Raw genomic sequence first — 21,256 nt, 5'->3', positions numbered from 1 at the left:
AATTAAAAATTGACTGGTAATCATCCATTGTTTCGCGCCTTTTTGTATAGAAATATGATCCACTTCACGCCGACCCAAGTAGAGGCCATCAAATCCGGGATGCAGCCCGGCTTAACGCTGGTGGTGGGTCCCCCNTAAATTAAAATACTAAAACTGTATTATTTAACATAATAAATTATAAAACGTGAAAACGTTAATAATATTAAAAATGATAAATTGTAATAACCGTACATTCGAAAACAACAATCCCTATGCATTACATTAAATTTGATAACACGATTTTCCTTTGATAAAAGACCGACAACTTTTTACTCTACTTTACATGGAATACGATCCTACTACAGTTCGTATTAGTCTAGGAGCCAGATAGAGTTCCGTGTACTAGCTATAAAAATAAACTTTTTACAGCCATTACAACATGTAATTTGTTGATAACAATTAAACTGACCACTTTCAGGCTTTACGACCAAATTTTTTGGATTCAAGAGGTCAAAATAGTTAAGATAAGTTGTTTGTAGCCGTAGCACTCTGAACGGAACCCTATCTGGCTCCTAGACTATAGAGCACGTGCAAATTAGAAGGTTAGCCTAGGTCGGAAACAATTACAGAGTTGTTTATTTGTCTCCGTCCGATTGTTTTTTTATCTTCTATTACTTACAGTCAATATTATCATTATTTCTGAAATGAAATTGAATTGGTTATGAAATAAAATTTAAATTATTTGAGCTGTTGGAGTTTTACAACTTCAATATTAGATTTTATTTAAAATGAAACGGAGCTAATTCCTTTGCAGCCATAATAGTCACATTTAGTGAGATAAAAACCCGCACACTATTCGGTTTAGCTTTCCGAGGCAGGAGTATGTGGCGATCGTTTAATTGGGCTGCATTTCTGTAAACCCGAAGGCTTACAGCAAATTAAAAAATTAACTTTATGATAATAAAAACTGATTTTTGGCAAGACATGCTCAGACCTCCTCGAGGTTGGACAACAATCACAATTTAATATGTTGATTGCATTATTATAAAAAATAATTTATAGCATTTTAAATTATTATTGGCTGACGTGAGCAAACCGTTTATTTATTGTCTTTGTATGAGCGAAAATATATAAATATGGCAACATTGCATCTAGGGCGTCTTGTTCATATCGTAGCCAGCTGACGTCAGCAGGTCAGTAGCAGCCTGAAAAGGGGGTTAAGTAATGATTTGAAAATATTTTGTTTTTTCAGCTTAAATAAGCATTTAATTTTTTTTTAATCACGCCATCGTATACTCATTTTTCTCTATCTGCTCTTAAAATTTAATGATATTATGACTGAATCACCCTGTATATAAATCAGTCTGTATGTAATTAAAACTTGACTGATAATCATCCATTGTTTCGCGTCTTTTTATATAGAAATATGATCCACTTCACGCCGACCCAAGTAGAAGCCATCAAATCCGGGATGCAGCCCGGCTTAACGCTGGTGGTGGGTCCCCCGGGTACAGGCAAAACGGACGTGGCCGTCCAGATCATCTCCAACATATACCACAACTTTCCCAACCAGCGCACCCTCATAGTGACCCACTCGAATCAGGCCCTGAACCAGCTCTTCGACAAAATCGTCGCGCTGGACATCGACGAACGTCACCTGTTGCGTTTGGGGCACGGAGAGGAGGCCCTGGAAACCGAAAAGGATTTCAGTAGGTACGGGAGGGTGAACTACGTCCTCGCCAAACGTCTGGATCTACTGATGGAGGTGGAGAAGCTGCAGAAGTCGATCAACGTCGAGGGGGACGTTGCGTATACGTGCGAGACGGCTGGGTACTTTTATTTGTACCAGATCCTCTCCAGGTGGGAGCATTTCCTCAGCGTTGTCAAGCCGAAGAGCGGAAAGGTGAGGCATATGTCCAATGTATCAGATTTTGGTAAAATTACTCGACTTTTTACGGTTTTCGTAGAATATCTTTAAAAATTGGTTAATGAAGAGCATTACATTTAGGAAAAAAACAATCGTGTAATAGGTTTTTTTTTCGTCCGTATCATTAGCGGTTTTTTTTAATTCTTTGAATTTGGCTGATAAAGTAACACGGGGATTGGTCTACGTAATTGGCACGTGTGCAAGAAGCTGATGCTCCTTATGTGTGCGAATCGTTTCTAGATTTATGTGTGCGATGATTTGGCACAAGGTCGCCGTTTATTGTCTAGTCCTTCTTTGAAACCGTCATAGTATTCTAATCTCATAATTGCGCTATAATTTATAAGTACCGTTTTCTTCAATAATGTGGTTTTTTAATTTTATTCACGTGGGTTCCATTTTTAACAAGATATTAAAGCAGAAAGTCTTCTACTGAGTGGCAATTTTAATGAAAACTATCCTTTTCCCACCCACAGGAAGTGCCCATAAGTGATATATCTAAAGAATTTCCGTTCCACCAATTTTTCGAGAATGCCCCGCAGCCTCTTTTCAAAGGCAAGTCGTTCGAGGAAGACTTGGAAATGGCCGAAAGTTGTTTTAGATATATAGATCACATATTTAAGGAACTTGAAGAGTTTAGAGCGTTTGAACTACTGAGATCTGGCTTAGACAGATCGAAGTACCTACTGGTGAAGGAAGCGAAGATTATCGCGATGACCTGCACTCATGCTGCGTTAAAGCGAAAGGAATTGGTTGAAATAGGTACATTTTTCCGGTAAAATTGAAAAAATTTTTTTTTACTTTCGAACTTCGTCACAGGTTTTAAGTATGACAACATCCTCATGGAGGAGTCCGCTCAGATCCTGGAGATCGAAACCTTCATCCCGCTGCTACTTCAGAATCCCCAGGATGGCTTCAATCGGTTGAAACGTTGGATTATGATAGGAGACCACCACCAGTTACCTCCCGTGATTAAGAACATGGCTTTCCAAAAGTACTCGAATATGGAGCAGAGCTTGTTCACGAGGTTGGTGAGGTTAGGAGTGCCCACGATCGACCTCGACGGGCAAGGACGTGCTAGGCCAAGGTCAGTTTGTTTTCTTTATTTAGCGATTTTTTTCCTAATTTTGAAATAATTTGTTGCAATTGACTAAACTTTTATCGGTTTGAATGTGTTTTACTTACGATTTTCGATATTTGTCCAAGAAATCGACCAATTGGTACATGCATAAATTCTTCTAAATTTTATAACCTGAGGGGTTATTTCTTTATCTATCTATATATCGTTACGACCATTATCATAACGAGTCTGGATTTCAAATGAGTTTACTATTTAATTCTCGAAAGGGAGTTTATAATTATCATTATACTTTAATTAATACGTGGGAACTTAGAAATGTTGTATGTTCAGAGAATGAATTTCAAGCACTTACTCTCTATTGCTTACGTAGAATGTAATCCAGTGGCAGTGGCTGGCTATATAGGGTGACACTGAAGTTGAGAGAAACAAAAGGGAACACCAAAACTTCCAGAAAGGGTTTTAATAACAATAAACAAAACAATCAAACAAAATAACAACACAACGGCTCGAATTAATTATTAATTAATTTATTGACACGCGACAGCGTACCGAGATTCAGGAAATGCGCGCTTCATAGCAAAATTTGGAAAAAACTTTGTCCATTATTAAATTTAATTAATTAGCCCGAGACTCTAATATTAAGTCGACTGCGCAATGTGAAGCCTAAGGAAGAACTGACTTTTTCGAGATCTTTCCCGAATTCGACACCTCGCTTCGACACGCCCATTTCATGGGTCCAGAAGTTCTTATCTTAATGGCGGGAACCCTGAATGTCGGGACGCTTTGGCATAACTATGCCATGTTAATAATTGTCTAATGGACTGAATTTACATTTATATAAATAATTGTGACTTACAAGTAACCCTAGCCTTCCTCTAGCGACTCCGTGTAGCAAATACGGGACGGATTAGTCGATCTCATTTAATCTACTCTTATAGCTTGGAAAATCCGTCAAAAAACCAGCTACTTTATCTGTTACTTTCTTTTCCAATTACTATTAATTTAACAATTTGATTTAATGCTACTCTGGAACCTCTACGCTCTTCTCGTGATTTCGCGCGTTATTAAACATATGGGTTTCTACGCTGGCGCCTCCTAGACGCAACAGATGACTGTCACATGGCCCCGACTCTAAGTGAACTTGTTAAAAAAATATTGCTAAATTTCCCCGAAGGACGACGCTACCTACTTGAAACTCTTAACTTTCGATAATTTGTGTTGACTGAAATATTTAACCGGACGAAATTCGCTGCGCGCGCCGCTCTTGTAGTTCGGGTTTCTCCCGCTAGATGGGTAATATGTAACTCCTCTTGAGTCACTCTGTCAACTGGTGTGGCTTGAGGCGGTTGTAAGGAGACTCTGAGACAGTTTTTTGTGACGACTATTTTGATTTTTTCGATTGTTTAAAATGGTTGATTTTCGAGAACAGCGTGCGGCATTGATATTATGTTTTCTGCCCGGTGAAAGTGCTGTTGATCTCGACTTAAATTCGACAAGAGACTAACTTGCATGAAAAGGAGAAGGGTTATTTAGCCCGGTTTCATCCCTCTTCATTTTTGGCCAAAAAAAGAAAAACTTTTTTTTGTTATTTATATCGATTTCACCCCAAACGGGACCTCACCCCTTCTTCCTAGTCAAAATCAAGGTCAATTAGAGGTCAAATTGAGAAAAAGTGGTCAGTTTGTCTGCATCAGGTCATTTGAGGGTTATTTCAAGGCCAGTTAAAGATCAAATAAAAAAAACAGAAATCGATTACTTTTTTGAAATCTCAGAGTTTGAACCCAAGGTCGACTTATATGGCGATATAGTCCTCCACTACTTTATTTGTGTCGATTAGCTTAATATGAACGGAAGGCAAGGAGGATTGGCAAAGTTTTAGGTCAAGAGGTCACTGATTTGGAACCTTACACGTCGACCTTTGTACAGGTCATTTTTGTATCAAATAAGTAGTTTTTGAGGTAAAAGATCTCTCATTTGCTCATTCAGATCTTCCTAAACCTTGCGTAGCTCTGTTTAAACTCGAATGATTTTGAGAACATATTTTTTGCATCAACAATTTTAGCTTCGATCGAAATCGTCTCTCACTGACCCTACCAGAAGTCCTTGGAAATCAAATCAACCTTGGAATAACTTTGAACCTTTATTAATACTTACGTATAAATGGACCTTGAATTCAAACTCAACGACTATAAGAATGGTAATTGATTCCAGGATTTATTCCATAAATTAACTTTCAAATGACCTTAAAATGACCTGAGACAGATGAACTGACCTCAAATTTGAACTCAGGAACTCCAAATACGTGTATAACAGGCGGTTAGACTTAACTGATTGGCTTTTCTCAACTTGACCTTCAAATGACCTTGAGACGACCTTCAAATAACCTGATGCAGACAAACTGACCTCGGATGGAACTCGGCGACCACAAAATCCTATGTAACATGTGGTTGGTCTTAATTACTCCACTTTTTCTCAATTTGATCTTGAAATGACCTTGAAGCAACCTTAAAATGGTCTGTTCTTCTTTTTTTTTGGCCAAAAATGAAAGGGGACAAAAACCGGCCTAATTGACTCTCCCCCTTTAATTTTTTTCAAGACTGCATAAATGTGTAATTTATAATCGACTAACAGCACTAAAAATAGTTATTTCTTTAATTATAGATGTTTACATTTTGTCACGTGATCAAAACGTGATAAAAAACGGATTGTGACGTCATTTAGTGCGACCAAGAATGCTACCAGCTTCTATATCGACGAGAAAGAACTTTTAATAAAAGCCCCAAATCAAAGTGAATTTGGTTGTTTCTAGACTCTTGTTAATTACGTTACTCATGCTTGTCTCTGTTATTCAACTTTTCGATTCTTGATCGCTCTAAATTTTTTATCTTCTGCGCCAAATTGAGCTAAAATTGGTATTTACCAATTTTTAAAGCTCTTTTGCGTTTGTAAAAGAGCTTTAAGCTGCCAATATTTATCCTTCCAGCATTTGCAACCTCTACAAATGGAGGTACAACAATTTGGGCAACTTGAAACATGTCGAGACTTGGCCCGAATACCAACTGGCGAATCCCGGCTTCGAGTACGATTTCCAAATAATCGACGTCCAGGATCTCAACGGGGTCGGGGAATCTGAACCATCCCCTTACTTTTTCCAGGTGCGTTGTTATATTCGTCAACCTGATTCTGCAATAAAACCATTTAAATTTTAGAATTTAGCCGAGGCGGAATACTGCGTGTCGGTTTTCGCTTTTATGAGACTTATCGGATACCCGGCTAATAAAATCACCATCTTAACCACCTACAACGGTCAGAAACACTTGATCAGGGACGTTATTAACACGCGGTGCGCTAACAATCCCCAAATCGGACGACCCCACAAGGTAACGGTAAAAAAAAAAATGGAAATACTTGGTTGAATTAACCTCTCTATGGGACTTTTAGGTGACGACGGTGGACAAATACCAGGGCCAACAGAACGACTACATACTATTGTCGCTGGTGAGGACCAAAGCGGTGGGGCACTTGAGAGACGTGAGGAGGCTCGTGGTGGCGATGTCTCGCGCTAGGTTGGGATTGTATATTTTCGGGAGGGTTTCGTTGTTCAAGAACTGTTTCGAATTGACGCCGGCATTTGAACAGGTGAGTTATTTGCTTGAGTAATATATTATGGCGTTTCAGATTTTAATAGACCTCGCACTTGCAAAGAAAAAGGGTGATTTGACCTTAAGAAACTCATATATGCTTATTTTCTCAAATTCCATCCCGAGAACTAGATTTTTTTAAACCTTTTTTAGTGATGACACACAAACACGCACCATCACTAAACACCAAAATAAATGATGTATAAGTGTATGCAGGTTCGGAAAGTCCCCATGGTACATCGGCCGTTACTTGAGGGCGATAAAGTAAGTCATAGAAATCCGTGCGATAGAGAAGTATGGCTATAATGAAGGCGTCTTATTGTCACCGCCCTTTTCGCCCTTCCACAAATAAGATCCACTTCCACTTGTAATTCAGCGACCGGTGGTCATCTTTGTTTTCGTCGTTTGCCTTTTCTTTAATAGATGTCACTACTTATACAATTCCGACTCCGGTATTCCGATATGTTAATACAATCCGTTAACAGAGGGCAGCACAAAGCGTGACAAAGAAAACTTTACAGTAGCTAGTAGATACCTCTGTTTCTAAATCTCAGTGGCCTTGTTCCCCTACTGAGAAGTTATTCAAATGGAGTATAGTACTCAGCTGCATTTAGAGTTCATTTAGTTGTTATTTAAGTATACTTTGCCCTCTGTTAATGGATTGTATTAACATATCGGAATTATATAAGTAGTGACATCTATTAAAGAAAAGGCAAACGACGAAAACAAAGATGATCACCAGTCGCTGAATTACAAGTAGAAGTAGATCTTATTTGTGGAAAGGCAAACGGGCGGTGACTTTGAGACGCCTTCATTATGGCCATTCTTCTCTATCGCACGGATTTCTATGACTTACTTTATCGCTCTCACGTAACGACCGATGTACCATGGGGACTTTCCGAACCTGTATAGGTAGTCCAATCAATCTGTCACGGCCTAATGTTAAATATACAAAAATACCATTTGGAAATAGGAATTATGGTGATATAGGAAAAAAATTCTAAGAAAGATAGCGTTTTTTTCCTGTGGTGCATAAAAGGCGAAGTTAACCTAAAAAATTGATAAATGTCAAAAAAAAACGGTTTTTCGCTAATAAAAAAAGAACTTGCAACTCCAATCGAAAAAAGTTAAATGAGAAAGTTGTAGCTATTAAAAAAACCTATCGATTCGTATTTTTAAATATATCGATTGTTATATTACTTTTCGACAAATATCGAAAAAAAAACGTCAAAAATCGACTTTTTTTTGTTTTTGCTGTATGTCTTGCAAATTAAGGTTTTGAAACTTGTTACTTGCTGTAAATGTAGCACTCGGCAAACAAAAAAGTACTTTTTTAAATTCAAAAATGTTAAAAAATTTTCGTTATCGATTTTTCGAAAAAATTTCGAAAATCGGTTTTTCTTGCTCGACGAATAGTCGTAGAGAAACGAATCGGGGCTCATTTTTTTCCTTAAGAATTGTACTTTCATGGTAAAAAAGTGTGATAATTATTAAAATGTTAACAAGAGGTGAGAGAAATTCAGACTAAAGGAAAATTACATTTCTCAAAGGTAATTATGCTTTTGAGGCCGTCGTAAACGTCATTATTTTGGTTTATCTCGTCGAGCTACCCCAGATTAAGTACAAAAGGATTTTTGTACACGGTCTAGAAGTCGAGATAATGAAGATTTTGAAAGTACGAGCGCTTTTGAATGCGTAAATTCAGAAAATATTGATATAAATGAACATCAATCTCTGTAAGAATAGACGCTATAGCACTTCATAGCGGCCTGTGGAATTTTTTCAAAAAATAAAGTTATCTAGACTCCAGAAGGTCGTAGAGCAATTTTTTCTTAAATTCGCGTAAAAATGCCAGTGATCCATTCCTGTAATAGACATTATTGAGAAATGAAAATCGAAAGATATTCCAGAAAACGCGACCAAAAAATTTTCACTTTTTTCAAAATCATCGTTGGACAGTTGAAATTAATAAAATCGTTATCTCTCTTTTTTTACCATGAAAGTACAACTATTAAGGAAAAAAATGAGCCCTGATTCGTTTCTCTGCGACTATTCGTCGAGCAAGAAGAGCCGATTTTCGAGATGACCTTTTTTCGAAAAATCGACAACTCAAACATTTTTTTTATATTTTTTTAATTAACAAAACGCACTTTTTTGCTTACCAACAGCAAGTAACAAGTTTCAAAACCTTAATTTGCAGGAGATACAGCAAAAACAAAAAAAAACGGTTTTTGACGGTTTTTTCGATATATCTCGAAAAGTAATACCTATAGCAATCGATATACATATTTAAAAAAACTAATCGACAGATATTTTTAATAGCTACAACTTTCTCATTTAACTTTTTTCTATTGCATTTCAAGTTTTTTTTTTATTAGCCAAAAACCGTTTTTTTTTTTACTATGAATTTTTTACGTTAACTTCGCCATTTATACGTCACAGAACACTAATTTTCTTAGAATTTTATTTCATTTACATTTACATTTTTTGTTTCCAGGTGGTATTTTTTTTATGAAACATTGCACTATAAAAAAAAATTTCAATTTCAGTAAAATCTAATATTTCTCCTAGACCGATAACTGAGATAAAAAAATAAAAAAATTTATAAAATGAAACTGCGACATATTCGGCCATTCGCCGAATTTGCATTAGCTTTTCGTTTTTTTTACCCTTTTAGCGCCCCGTTGTCATATCATTTCAAGTGTATTGATATTATGTAATTCACAAGCTAAACACAGTGCTTCAAAATTATAATAAATAGGTACTGTTTATTAAAAACCTGAAATAATTTAAAGAAATATTTCAATTCTATCAGTGAAAATAATAATTAATGTGCGATGCTTCGTCCGTGTTGATTTAAAATAAAATAGGCAACTTTAAAATAACATGTTGCAAAGTCATACGAAAGTAATGTTTTTACAAAAAAAATTCCATTACAATGTGCCACTCTGTTAATTTCATTCAGTTGGTTTAAAGAGGTAACAGCAGGCAACACTGATAAGCACATACATACAACCGAATTCAGGAGCTGCCCAGTAACGGCGTAGACAAAAGTTTAAGTATAGTAAATGTTTATTCGTAAATAAAATGAAAACCACTGGGTTTAGGTATAGGGAAACTTTACTTAATTTTAGTGCAGAATGCGAATATGTTAAAAAAATAGGGGTTTCCATTTAAAAATTTCGAGTTTTTCACATTTTCTGAACTTCCTATTCGATAATTTTTTTTTGACCACCCTGTATAAAAACTGGAAAATTTTCATGTCAAATTCGATAAATTAGGTCTTCCTCTACAAACTGTCCAATTTGCACAAAAAAAATAAACACTTGATTTTAAATGACCACTCTTGTTTAAACATTTTTATATTTTTTTTTAGTTGACTTCGAGACCAACAGAACTTCATTTGATCATGAACGAGACATACCCCGCTACGAGGCAAAACGGTAATAAATTAGCGACACCAGCGACAGTTATACAGGATGTTGTGCAACTGGCAAATTTTGTTTACAAACACTCATAAATTTAATTTAAATGTCCTGCAATTATTTTAAGATGTGAAAAAATAAAAATACTTTACAATTTGCCTTGTTTTTCTTTTCGAAGAAGGAAGTTTAATAAAAAATCGACCGAAAGAAATAATGCATTTTTATTTAATCTTAAAAAATTGTTTGTACAAATTATGTTTCTTCGGCATTTTGTTGCTTATTGTCGGTGCCACATTCTTCTTCCTTAATTTTTTCGTCTATTTCATTCGAGTCCTCTTTTTCGGTATCTTTTGTACAGTCGTTCTCAAGATTTTCAATTGTTTTATTGTTCGATTTGTCTTCAGTACTATCGTCAATTCTCACGGCATTTTCAGCACCCTTATGAAGCTCACCGGTACATTCCGAGTTACTGGAGTTCTCTGATTCTGAAGTTTTTTGAGTGCCCGAGGAATTTTTATTTTCCTCCGATTCGCCTTCGTCACTTTCCGCATCCGAAGAGCTCAAGTCGTCTTCCAACTCGTCGTCCAACCTAAAACATAAGTATTAATTGTCATAACAATAAGCACCATATAAAGTAACATTTTTTTGTAGCCAAAAACTTTGTAAAATAAAAAAATATTCGTAATGCCGTACCACAACTTTGCTTTCTTTTTCTTCACGACAGGTTTCTTCTCTGTGGCTTTCCTTTTTGAGCTACACGACGCCTCAAGTCCTTGAATAACTGCGTCTTCAACTACCTCGGGGAGCTCCGATCGTTCTTTGTCGTACTGCTCATCCTTAAATTCGTGTCTAGGGGTCTCGCATAATCGTTCCAATTTTTTCTGCTTTCTTTCTTTGGCTTCCTTCTCTCTTTCTGCTTGTTGATTAATCCAATTCTTTAACCTACAAAAAACAAAGTTTAAAAATCTGCATATTTGTAGACAAAAAAGATTTCCAAACTAAAACGTTTCACCATCGTGTAACTAGTAAAAACTTACCGTTGTTCTTCATTTATGTCCCTCAAGCGCCTTCCACTGAGATCTCTGCAAGCTTCTCGGTTTGTTGTTTTTTCGATCTGAGCTCCGATCGCTCGGAGCATAGACCCGAAGCCACCCTTACCCCCAAAAACCCTTGGAACTATATGTACCTTGTTATATTCGAGATCACTGCATTGATCTACTAGCTTTCCGTTGGATAATAAATAATATTCCTCTGGCTCTAGTCCCTAAAATAGTGAAACGTATTAAAAGCGTAAACATAACCTATACTGGTATTTAAACTTACTAATTCTTTCTGTAGAAAACATCTTAATTCTGCAACAGTCGTGTGGTTAAGAAATAACTGGTGCTTGGCGTTGATATAAATCTCCATTTTATGCTTATTGAATACTTAAAGCAAACAAATATCACAATCGCACACAACCGTACAAAATGTTATCATTGATTGCATCTTTCTATTTCTAATCTGTGGATTGACATATGACATAACCTTGAACACGACAGAACATCTAACAAAAGAAGTGTAATCATTTGATCTATGGTGTAAACCCATTGAAATCCTAGAAACAAGGCGATAGTGACGCAACTGGTTGTCAGGTAGTGAACTACAAAATGATAATACAACTTATTTAATTTGTTATTTGTCCTAATTCTACTTAATATTTTTGAATCATGGAGGCTATACAAGGAGCATGAACTCTTTGTAAACAAAAATATCTTACCAAATTAGAGGGCGCTAGAGTCCCATATTCACCAAAATAATGGAGGGGAGATAAAGAAAGCTGCAGTTAGAATTAAAAATCAATCATGCCGTTTTTGTGATGTGTTAAAAGTTTTAAAATAAATAATGTAGGCTACTTTGAATTATATAAATAAATCAATAAATAATAAAAATATGTCGGTGTACAAGGAACACTAGCGACCCTAGTGGTAAAAACTATAAGTAATTTCCACTACTACCTCAGTATAGAAAACAGTAAATTCACTCCCCCTCTTTTGTGGACCACAACCCCACTGGTCTAAAAGTCCTGTAAAGGGACGCAGCAACAAACAACAAACCCAGCTTAGCTTTTAGCTTTTGAGGTACCACTATTTGTGCGTGGTATATGCGTAGTCATTTAAGGCGGCATAAAAAATGAAACTAGGGTCCATTTTTTATAAATAGGTTATAGGCAATGAATTTACTGTTTTCTATACTGTGCTACTACATTGATTTTTGTCAATTTCCCCGAATGAGTTCGTGCTCCTAGTCTAGAATATCTAGTCTTCCTGACCTTAAAATGGCAAGAGTATTACAGCGTTACCAACTTTGTTTTCGTAGATGCCAACTAGCTGTTGCTGAGTAATCACTGATAATATTAACCTGCAGTAGGTTTATTTGAAATACCAGCCACACAATAAATAAGAGACCTACCCTGTTCTTTTTATATACAAAAATATATAAATATACAAATATATGTAGCATAGCGATATAATTTTACAAAAATAGTCGGTAACATTACTTTTATGCAATTTATTTTTAATTTGTGCTAAAACATTGATATTTCAAAATAATAGCGACTCGATAATTTTTCCCCTCATAGAAAATTTCCACTATTTTGATCAATTGTCCGTGACCGAAATCATCATTTCACTTTTCTTGTTCTCTGGGTTCTGAAAGTCTCCAGGGACCGGTTCGTTCTCGTATTCCCCATTAACTAGAGCCGACTGACCGGAGGTTTGCCCGTGCGGCGCAGAGTGCACCAACCGACCAATGAGAGACGACGGTCTGTCCTTTCTCAGCCGCAACCACTCGTGCTGAATCACCCTGTCTAAAGTCAGCCTCTGAGTTAGATCCGGCTCTAACAAATGCCGCACGAGAGATTTGGCACTAGAAGAAAGAGTGTCTCTCACTCTCGACCTAAACACCCAGTTCTTGGTCATTTGATCCTTCAAGAGCTTCCTCAAGTTGGAGTCGTCGAACGGCATGGACGCGTTCAGCATGATGAAGAGGATGATTCCCAGCGACCACACGTCGGAAAGCTTGGGGTTGTAGGGCGTACCATTGACAACCTCTGGGGCTGCGTAAGCGGCAGAACCGCAGTAGGTCTGGCTGAGGATTCTGCGGTTATCGGAATCGACGCAGAACCTGGCGAAGCCGAAATCAGCGAGTTTCACGTTGAATCGTCTGGAGAGAAGGATGTTCTCGCACTTTAGGTCTCTGTGAGCGATGTTTTTGCCGTGGAGGTAGTGGAGACCGCTTGCCATCTGCCGGAACCATACCTTGGCTTGTTGTTCTGGTACCACCCCGTTCTTCTTGATAAAGTCCAATAAATCGCCATTGTCGGCGTATCTGAAACGTCAAAACAGGATTTTTAAAGGAGTTGCCATTTTTGTTTCAACATTTATAAATGCTTTAGTTGAGGATGCTTGATTTTTATACAGGTTCGGAAAGTCCCCATGGTTCATCGTGAGAGCGATAAAGTAAGTCATAGAAATCCGTGCGATAGACAAGGATGGTTACATTGAGGACGTTTCATAATCTGAATAGTTCTAACCCCAAACGGGCGGTGACTATTCAGATTATGAAACGTCTTCACTATACCCATCCTTGTCTATCGCACGGATTTCTTTACTTTACTTTGTCGCTCTCATGTAATAGTCCAAGCATTATAGAGAAATGTTTACAGAAATTATTACCTGGACAAAAAAAATATGACCGTTTCTTGTTCTTTAAACTCGATCCAATATGGCGAACTTGGTTAAAAAAAATCGCAAAGTTGAAAAAAACGGTTTTTCTAAAATAACTAAAAAAATATAGCATGGATTGAAAAATTTTAAATGAGAAAGTTGTAGGTTTTAAAAAGATCTATCGACTGATTTTTTGAAAGTATCGATTGCTTTGTTACTTTTCGAGATATATCGAAAAAACCATTAAAAATTTTCTCTTTTCTCTTCTTCTATAACTTGTTTACATTTACGTGCCCATATTTGCTATTTACTGCAAGCATAGACCGCGGCATGCCAAAAAAGTACATTTTTGAAAAATTTAAAAATATTAATTATTTTTCGAGATATATCGATTTTTTGAAAAAAAAGGCTCTCTCGAAAATTGGCTAGATCTTCTCAGCGGATAGCCCTACAGTAACGATTTTCGGTTTATTTTCTTCGTAAAGAGTTATATTATCATGCTGTTAAAAAATGTTGACGATTTTATTAATTTTAAGGATCAAAAAATGACTGAAAATGTTGCACTTTTTTGGGTATGTTTTTTTCAAATTACTATTTCAATTTTTATTTTATGAAAATGAATTTTAAAGAAAGAAAACTAAACATTTACGGGTCTATTTTGCTTCTAAGGCGAAAAATGCTATAATATTCGTGTTTAGCTACCCCAGATTAACTTCAAAAAAATAATAAAAATTGAAATAGTTATTTGAAAAAACATACCCAAAAAAAGTGCAACTTTTTCAGTCATTTTTTGATCCTTAAAATTAATAAAATCGTCAACATTTTTTTACAGCATGATAATTTAACTCTTTACGAAGAAAATAAACCGAAAATCGTTACTGTTGGGCTATCCGTTGAGAAGATCTAGCCAATTTTCGAGAGCGCATTTTTTTCAAAAAATCGATATATCTCGAAAAATAATAAATATTTTTAAATTTTTCAAAAATGTACTTGTTTGGCTTGTCGCGGGCTATGCTTGCAGTAAATAGCAAATATGGGAACGTAAATGTAAACGAGTTATAGAAGAAGAGAAAAGAGAAGATTTTTAACGGTTTTTTCGATATATCTCGAAAAGTAACAAAGCAATCGATACTTTCAAATAATCAGTAGATAGATCTTTTTCAAACCTACAACTTTCTCATTTAAAATTTTTCAATCCGTGCTATATTTTTTTAGTTATTTTAGAAAAACCGTTTTTTTCAACTTTGCGATTTTTTTTAACCATGTTCGCCATTTTGGATCGAGTTTAAAGAATAAGAAACTCAATTTAAAATTTAATTTTCTATACGGTCATATTTTTTTTGTCCAGGTAATAATTTCTGCAAATTTAACATTAATCCGTGACAGAATGCTTGGACTATAAAGACAGATGGAAAATGTGGATTTTCCAGCCCTGTATACAAGTTATACATATTGGAAAAACGCACAACAAATTAAAGGGCTGATAGAACATCAAAAAGTAGATTCCAATGTATTTTGTTTTTAAGATGAGGCGATAGTCCTATTGTTTTTAAATCAAGCCATGGCTTTATCAAAAGACAGCATAATTCTTTTAAATTTGGCACAAGTCTTTGAGGATGTTATATGAATTAGTGTTGCTAGTTTGCTAGTAACATAACTTTTTAAGGAAGCAGCACTTTGTTAAGGAAACTTGATTTACATCGATATATTTTCACCCAAATATGGTTGGTTCATTTCCGAGCACACTGTATATTACGGTGTAATAACTTTAAGTTTGGGACAGTCGATTACGTTTTTTTTTTTCAAAATCGATGAGATTTCAGCGATTTCAGCAATAGAACTTTTTTATGTAAAATTTTATATTATATGACATACTTCGTAAAAAATGTAACCTCAAAAGAGTTATATGATAAAATGTCACTAAAAAAGGTGATCATCTGCTAGCCATTTATAGCTATTTCTAACAGATGATCGAAAATTAATAATAGTGATCAATTTAGGTCTCTCAAATATAAGATATGATTAAAATTTTATTTTAGAAAACCATCTATTCTGTTCTATCAACCACTGAATTTATGGTATTTTTTCCAAAACACCCTGTATATGAATTATTTTCTGCTTTGCAACCATTTTTTCATAAATGTCATGTTAAAGTTATACATTTTTGGAAATGCTATGTTTCTCATTGGTTTTGGTATCGTAATCGTAAGTAGGTATGTACTTTTGGTGTGTGGTGCTAATATTTCGTTGTAGTTGCTAGTGAGATAGGTATTTGTTTTTTTCTTTTATGTTAGCTTAGTTTAAGTTCCCTTAATTATTACGTTCAGTTTATGCTAAGTTAGAATCGGTTAGAGCAGGTTAAGTATGTATTTTTAACATAGATCTTTAGTTTATAATGTCTATGATTTTTAATAAAAAATTTGCATTATAATTATTATTTATGTCTTTATTTTTTTCAACCATTCTCAGTTTTTTACCTTTAAGTAATAACTTCATTACTGAGATATCGTTTTTCATTTCGAAAATTTGTTATTTTTGATTGACCTAAAGTGTTTACCCCTTTTCTACTAATAACTGCTCACGCTTAACTATAGTATGAGTGTATGAAGCCTCACCTCATAAAAATAAACACCCTAGGTCCTCTTTGCAAGATGCTATGGACTTGGATGATGTGCGGGTTTTCAATTTTGGTCAGAATTTCCAGTTCCCTAGGGAAGAACTTTTCTAAAAAATCCTTTGGAGCCTTTTCCTTATCAAAGATTTTGCATGCGAGACGCATCTTCTTGGGACCCGTGCTGTCCACATAGTCGGCCAGATGTACAGTTGCATAAGAGCCCTGGCCGATTTTCTTACCGATAAGGTACCCCCTCTGTTCTAATGCATTTACTTCAGAATTTCGTGGACTCAAGCGAGTCGCCATGTGGTGACGATTCAAGACGTTTGTTCTTTACCCCAGATTTTCCATAAATATCCATCCAGGCCAGCCGGTCGAGTACATTAATCTACTTGAATTTTCCTGTTAACTTCCTTAAAGATGAACATGGATTTTTATTACAAAAATTTGGGGAAATGGCACTTTACTTTGACAGGACAAACTATTTATGCCAGAGTTCACTCGATCTTCGATTAAATTATTTAAAACAACTTTTCAACTGTACCACACCAACATTCTTCAAATTACCTCCGTTTTGGGAGGGTGGTATCAGTCGGGATAATCCCCAAAGTGATAGATGCATCTTAAGCATTAACCCTCGCTTCAGGTTTAATAAGGTAAGAAGTAAACTACAACGTAGTCTTCTACACTACAGCTTGATTTGCGGAAATAAAAAAATTAGCATTTTCTTGAACATTGTGATCGTTTACATTATCTTGTGTCACATATGTATTTGTAAAGCAAAGTAAAACATGCTTTTACATAAAAACCTACTTTAATCTGTTAATCAATACCAAAACATATTATAACTAGACTTTGTAGTAATTTGGATGTTACTAACTGAACAATTTCCAAGCTGGTTGCCACGTCATTCGTTTAGACTCTTGAACTATTTTATAAGTTTCGTGTTAACAAAAAAGCGTACAAATGTAGAGATTTAAAATAAAACCCCTTCCATATCTTTGCGAAAGGGAAGTTTTGGATTTATCAGAAACAATTTCTGAACTGCTGTGGTTCTACAACAGTTTTTGCAACTTATACAAAAAGACCAACAGAAACTTATTGTAAATATCCCTAGAAAACAAACAAATCTATTTTTAAGACTATATTTTCTGAAATTTATCTCAATTTTTACACAGTACAAAATGAGTTTTATTGTCTGTTGAAGGGCTTGTATTCTCTGATGGGTATGCGCATCATGTTGCACTCCCTCGCCACCTTCAGGGCAAAGATGAAGAGGACGGTGCTTTTAAAGATCTCCCAGTAGTACCTATCGTTATAGATCATGTTCAGCAAGTCGAATATCCCACGGGTAGTCTTGAGCGCGTTGTCGGTTATATAATCCGTATCCTCGCTCGACGAAACGTCATCCGGGGGCTTGTTGTCCTCCTGGGAGGAATCCGGCAATTCCGAAGAGGGGTCGTCGGTAAAGTCGTCGTCAGTCATCTCTTTACTGGGCTGGACAATATTTGGACGGACTCAAAAAGGGATTTAACTGCTGGTCAAACATAAATTTACATTATTTATAACTTGAATGTGAATGTTTGAGGATGACGTTGACAGCTGGACTGTGACTAGTTGTTTTGACGAGTCTAGTCTTCAGTTAATAATATTTTATTGTATTGCGGCATTGATCATGACCTAAATCTGAATTAACTTTATAGACCAGTGCTTAAGCCTTCAAAAATAGTAAAAAATGAAACAAAATTATAGTAGGATAAAATCCATTGGAAAAGGAAGAGAATATAACAGAAATGAAAAGAAAAATAATTTACGGGCGATCTGAGGTCGGGAAGGGGAAGGGGGTGAGTTTTTAAGGGTAAAAAACGGTTTATCTTGATTTCCGGAAAAACTACAAGTCTTATGGAAAAAAGTTAAATGGCAAAGTTGTAGGTAATAAAAAGATCTACAACTTTTGTATTTACACTTTTTTCACATAACCTCAAAATTTATGTGAAAAATTCAAATAACCAAGTTTTTGGTTTTTTATTTTTATCTTTTACAAAAAAATTTTTTTTTCACGAAATTTGGTGAAAACTTACCTATTTATGTCCCAAACACGCTGTAATTTTTTTGATTTGAAATATTTATTTTTTCACCTTATTTTTACTTAATATCGAAAAAGCACCCTAATTTTCAATCGAAAATTCTCACGTCAAAATATCTGCTTTTTTAAAAACGTCGGTGGGCTTTTTCTTCGTTGAAATCTCTACTTTCTGATGGTGTAAAAAAAATATACATTACTATGGTAAGTTTTCTCAGGAAATGCAAAGAAACGAAAGAAGATTCTACAACTTTCTCAAAATATTGTAGATGTCTTATTAAATATTAACTTTATTAACTTATTTGGTTGTTAATTATAATAGTATATTTCGACTTGTAATTTTTTTGTTTATCAATGTAACATGGAATCTTACGTTTTTCGAGTAATTAAAGTGTAAATTTTAATAAATAGCTCAAAATTGTACATAATGATTAGAAAAAAATTTTCGGATTCTAGTTCGTTTCTTTGCATTTCCTGAGAAAACTTACCATAGTAATGTATATATTTTTTTACACCATCAGAAAGTAGAGATTTCAACGAAGAAAAAGCCCACCGACGTTTTTAAAAAAGCAGATATTTTGACGTGAGAATTTTCGATTGAAAATTAGGGTGCTTTTTCGATATTAAGTAAAAATAAGGTGAAAAAATAAATATTTCAAATCAAAAAAATTACAGCGTGTTTGGGACATAAATAGGTAAGTTTTCACCAAATTTCGTGAAAAAAAAATTTTTTTGTAAAAGATAAAAATAAAAAACCAAAAACTTGGTTATTTGAATTTTTCACATAAATTTTGAGGTTATGTGAAAAAAGTGTAAATACAAAAGTTGTAGATCTTTTTATTACCTACAACTTTGCCATTTAACTTTTTTCCATAAGACTTGTAGTTTTTCTGGAAATCAAGGGAAACCGTTTTTACCCTTAAAAACTCACCCCCTACCCCTTCCCGACCTCAGATCGCTCGTAAATTATTTTTCCTTTCATTTCTGTTATATTCTCTTTCTTTTCCAGTGGGTTTCATCCTACTATAATTTTTTTTGGTTTCAAAAATTATCGACCCTGGTCTATTACGGATTTCGCGATATAGAAACTTCGTAACGGATTTTTTTTTGTACTTTCTTGGTAATAAAAAAAATTACAGTCGGTAAGTGTGCTGAAGTATGTATTTAGTTATCAGTTTGCATGGAATAATAGCTGCTTGTTCAATCAATTGCAGTTTCAATACACAAAAGGTAGTAATACCTAATATTACTCAACGACAAAGTGCAGAGACGGAATTAAGAATTTACTTACCAGAAATTGCCCGTTGCTTAAAAATTATTGTATTAACAACTTTGTGACTGTATAACTTCGTGGTTACATTTCCCTATAGAGGTAAGCAATGTTTTACATTTGATCATTGCGATGGAATCTAATTTTTGTCTTAAAAATGTTTCCTCTCTAATAACACAGCCCCACAAAAAAAAAGTGGCAGGTCCGAAAGACAAAACCATGGTATCCATATGGTTTTGGGCTCGCTGAATCCGAATCCGGTGTCCGTTTGACACGATTAGCTCTGGTTTAAGGTCAGTTCAAGGTCAAATGTAGGAAATCAATTGTCAACAAACTAAACCTATGTATCTATTAGTCCAGACGGTAATTGTTTCAAGAAGCCATATTTGGGTGAATCGTATATCCACGGAGAAATGAAAATTTTTCTATGCGCATAAAAAACGTGGGCTTAACTTTTGGCGGTACAATATGTTAAAAAAATTGGAAAAATTTTTCTTCCTATTTAATTATGTATCTTTTTGTTGTTGATTTTAGTCGAAAATGGAAGAGGAAAAAAATGTTTGTAATTAATTTTTTTACAATACATGACTGGTTACAAATCGAATGAATCGTATTATAGACGATTCAATTCCGAGCAGGCCGAAGCGGCCGCGCTCTCTGCTTCCCCCACCACCACCACCACCACCGGTACGATTTTATTGAATTTCTCGCTTGCATAAATAACTTTAAACATGTTTTAAAGTAGGTTGCCAATGAAGAAAAGTATTGTAATCTTAGACCTGGTAAGTACTCGGAATACCAAAGGTATTTTTCGAAAAATTAGCCCGGATGTCCCAGTACATTTAGTGTAAATGACGGCTATAACTACGTAACTAATTGATCAATCGATCTGTTTTTTTTAAGAGAAGCGTCTTTCCAAGAACTTTTAAAACCTGCTTTAAAAAATTTGATTTNCAGTGGCGGCTCGTGAAGGAGGACTCTGGGACTCCGCCCCCCCAGATATTTTCAAACTATAAACTTAAAATAATGTATTTATTTAAATCAATAAGAAATCTAAATAGCATGCATTCAAAATCTCTTGGATGTTAGGTTGGTTGCATAAAGTGCATGTACTCCGTGAACGTAGCTCAGATTAATGCCATCTGTCATCTGTTTGTGAAATAAAAAAACTTGTTATTAGTAATTTAAGTTTAGAGGAAAAAGTCGAATTGAAAAATAACACTGGCGTTGAAAATCCAACGCCAGTGTTGAATTTAGTTGAGGTGCAGACAGAGTGCAAAAAGTGGGCCGGCTTTCGCAAATTTGATAAAAACATTTATGATAAGACCCTGTGGTTGTGTGGTTGTGTGGTTGTGACCAAACAAATAGATTTTTTTGTTTTGTATGTTTATTGTTTGGAGGAGGCGGAGAAAACTGGACGAAATCTGGAGTTTCTGACTTGAAACATTTAGAAATTAAAATTAAGAAACATGAAAATTCTCCTAAACACAAAAATAAGTTGGTGAGNGTTTCAATGTGCGTTAGGTTTATAA

General features: G+C 35.2%; 3 protein-coding genes across 4 annotated transcripts in view; 1 reads left to right on the top strand and 2 right to left on the bottom strand.

The window, feature by feature from the left end:
• Positions 1-10,251, top strand: part of LOC108907965 (intron-binding protein aquarius) — a 94,184-nt gene extending 83,933 nt beyond the window's left edge. Inside the window, exons 13-20 of one of the 2 annotated variants that reach the window (XM_023454738.1) lie at positions 51-120; positions 1,472-1,882; positions 2,380-2,665; positions 2,723-2,990; positions 5,968-6,139; positions 6,194-6,364; positions 6,426-6,623; positions 10,002-10,251. In XM_023454738.1, the coding sequence (XP_023310506.1) occupies positions 51-120; positions 1,472-1,882; positions 2,380-2,665; positions 2,723-2,990; positions 5,968-6,139; positions 6,194-6,364; positions 6,426-6,623; positions 10,002-10,145 (1,720 nt within the window). In that variant the 3' untranslated portion in view covers positions 10,146-10,251. Of the gene's footprint in view, positions 1-50; positions 121-1,401; positions 1,883-2,379; positions 2,666-2,722; positions 2,991-5,967; positions 6,140-6,193; positions 6,365-6,425; positions 6,624-10,001 lie in introns of both variants that reach the window. The other variant, XM_018711852.1, reaches the window with a different exon arrangement.
• Positions 10,252-10,254: 3 nt separating this feature from the next.
• LOC108907991 (replication stress response regulator SDE2) lies at positions 10,255-11,539 on the bottom strand. Its single transcript, XM_018711885.1, has 4 exons — positions 11,374-11,539; positions 11,088-11,314; positions 10,744-10,992; positions 10,255-10,639 (listed from the first exon to the last, which is right to left on the bottom strand). The coding sequence occupies exons 1-4, from the start codon at positions 11,458-11,460 to the stop codon at positions 10,303-10,305; spliced, it is 900 nt and encodes a 299-aa protein (XP_018567401.1). The 5' UTR covers positions 11,461-11,539; the 3' UTR covers positions 10,255-10,302.
• Positions 11,540-12,689: 1,150 nt separating this feature from the next.
• On the bottom strand, positions 12,690-16,798 carry LOC108907951 (testis-specific serine/threonine-protein kinase 2). The gene is made up of 2 exons (XM_018711818.1): positions 16,373-16,798; positions 12,690-13,419 (listed from the first exon to the last, which is right to left on the bottom strand). The coding sequence occupies exons 1-2, from the start codon at positions 16,675-16,677 to the stop codon at positions 12,690-12,692; spliced, it is 1,035 nt and encodes a 344-aa protein (XP_018567334.1). The 5' UTR covers positions 16,678-16,798.
• Positions 16,799-21,256: the final 4,458 nt, after the last annotated feature.

The sequence above is a fragment of the Anoplophora glabripennis genome, unplaced genomic scaffold (genome assembly GCF_000390285.2).
Source record: "Anoplophora glabripennis isolate ALB-LARVAE unplaced genomic scaffold, Agla_2.0 scaffold11, whole genome shotgun sequence".
Classification (NCBI taxonomy): Eukaryota; Metazoa; Arthropoda; class Insecta; order Coleoptera; family Cerambycidae; genus Anoplophora; species Anoplophora glabripennis.
Note: the sequence above shows the minus strand (reverse complement) of the source record. Positions and strands in the feature narration are given on the sequence as shown.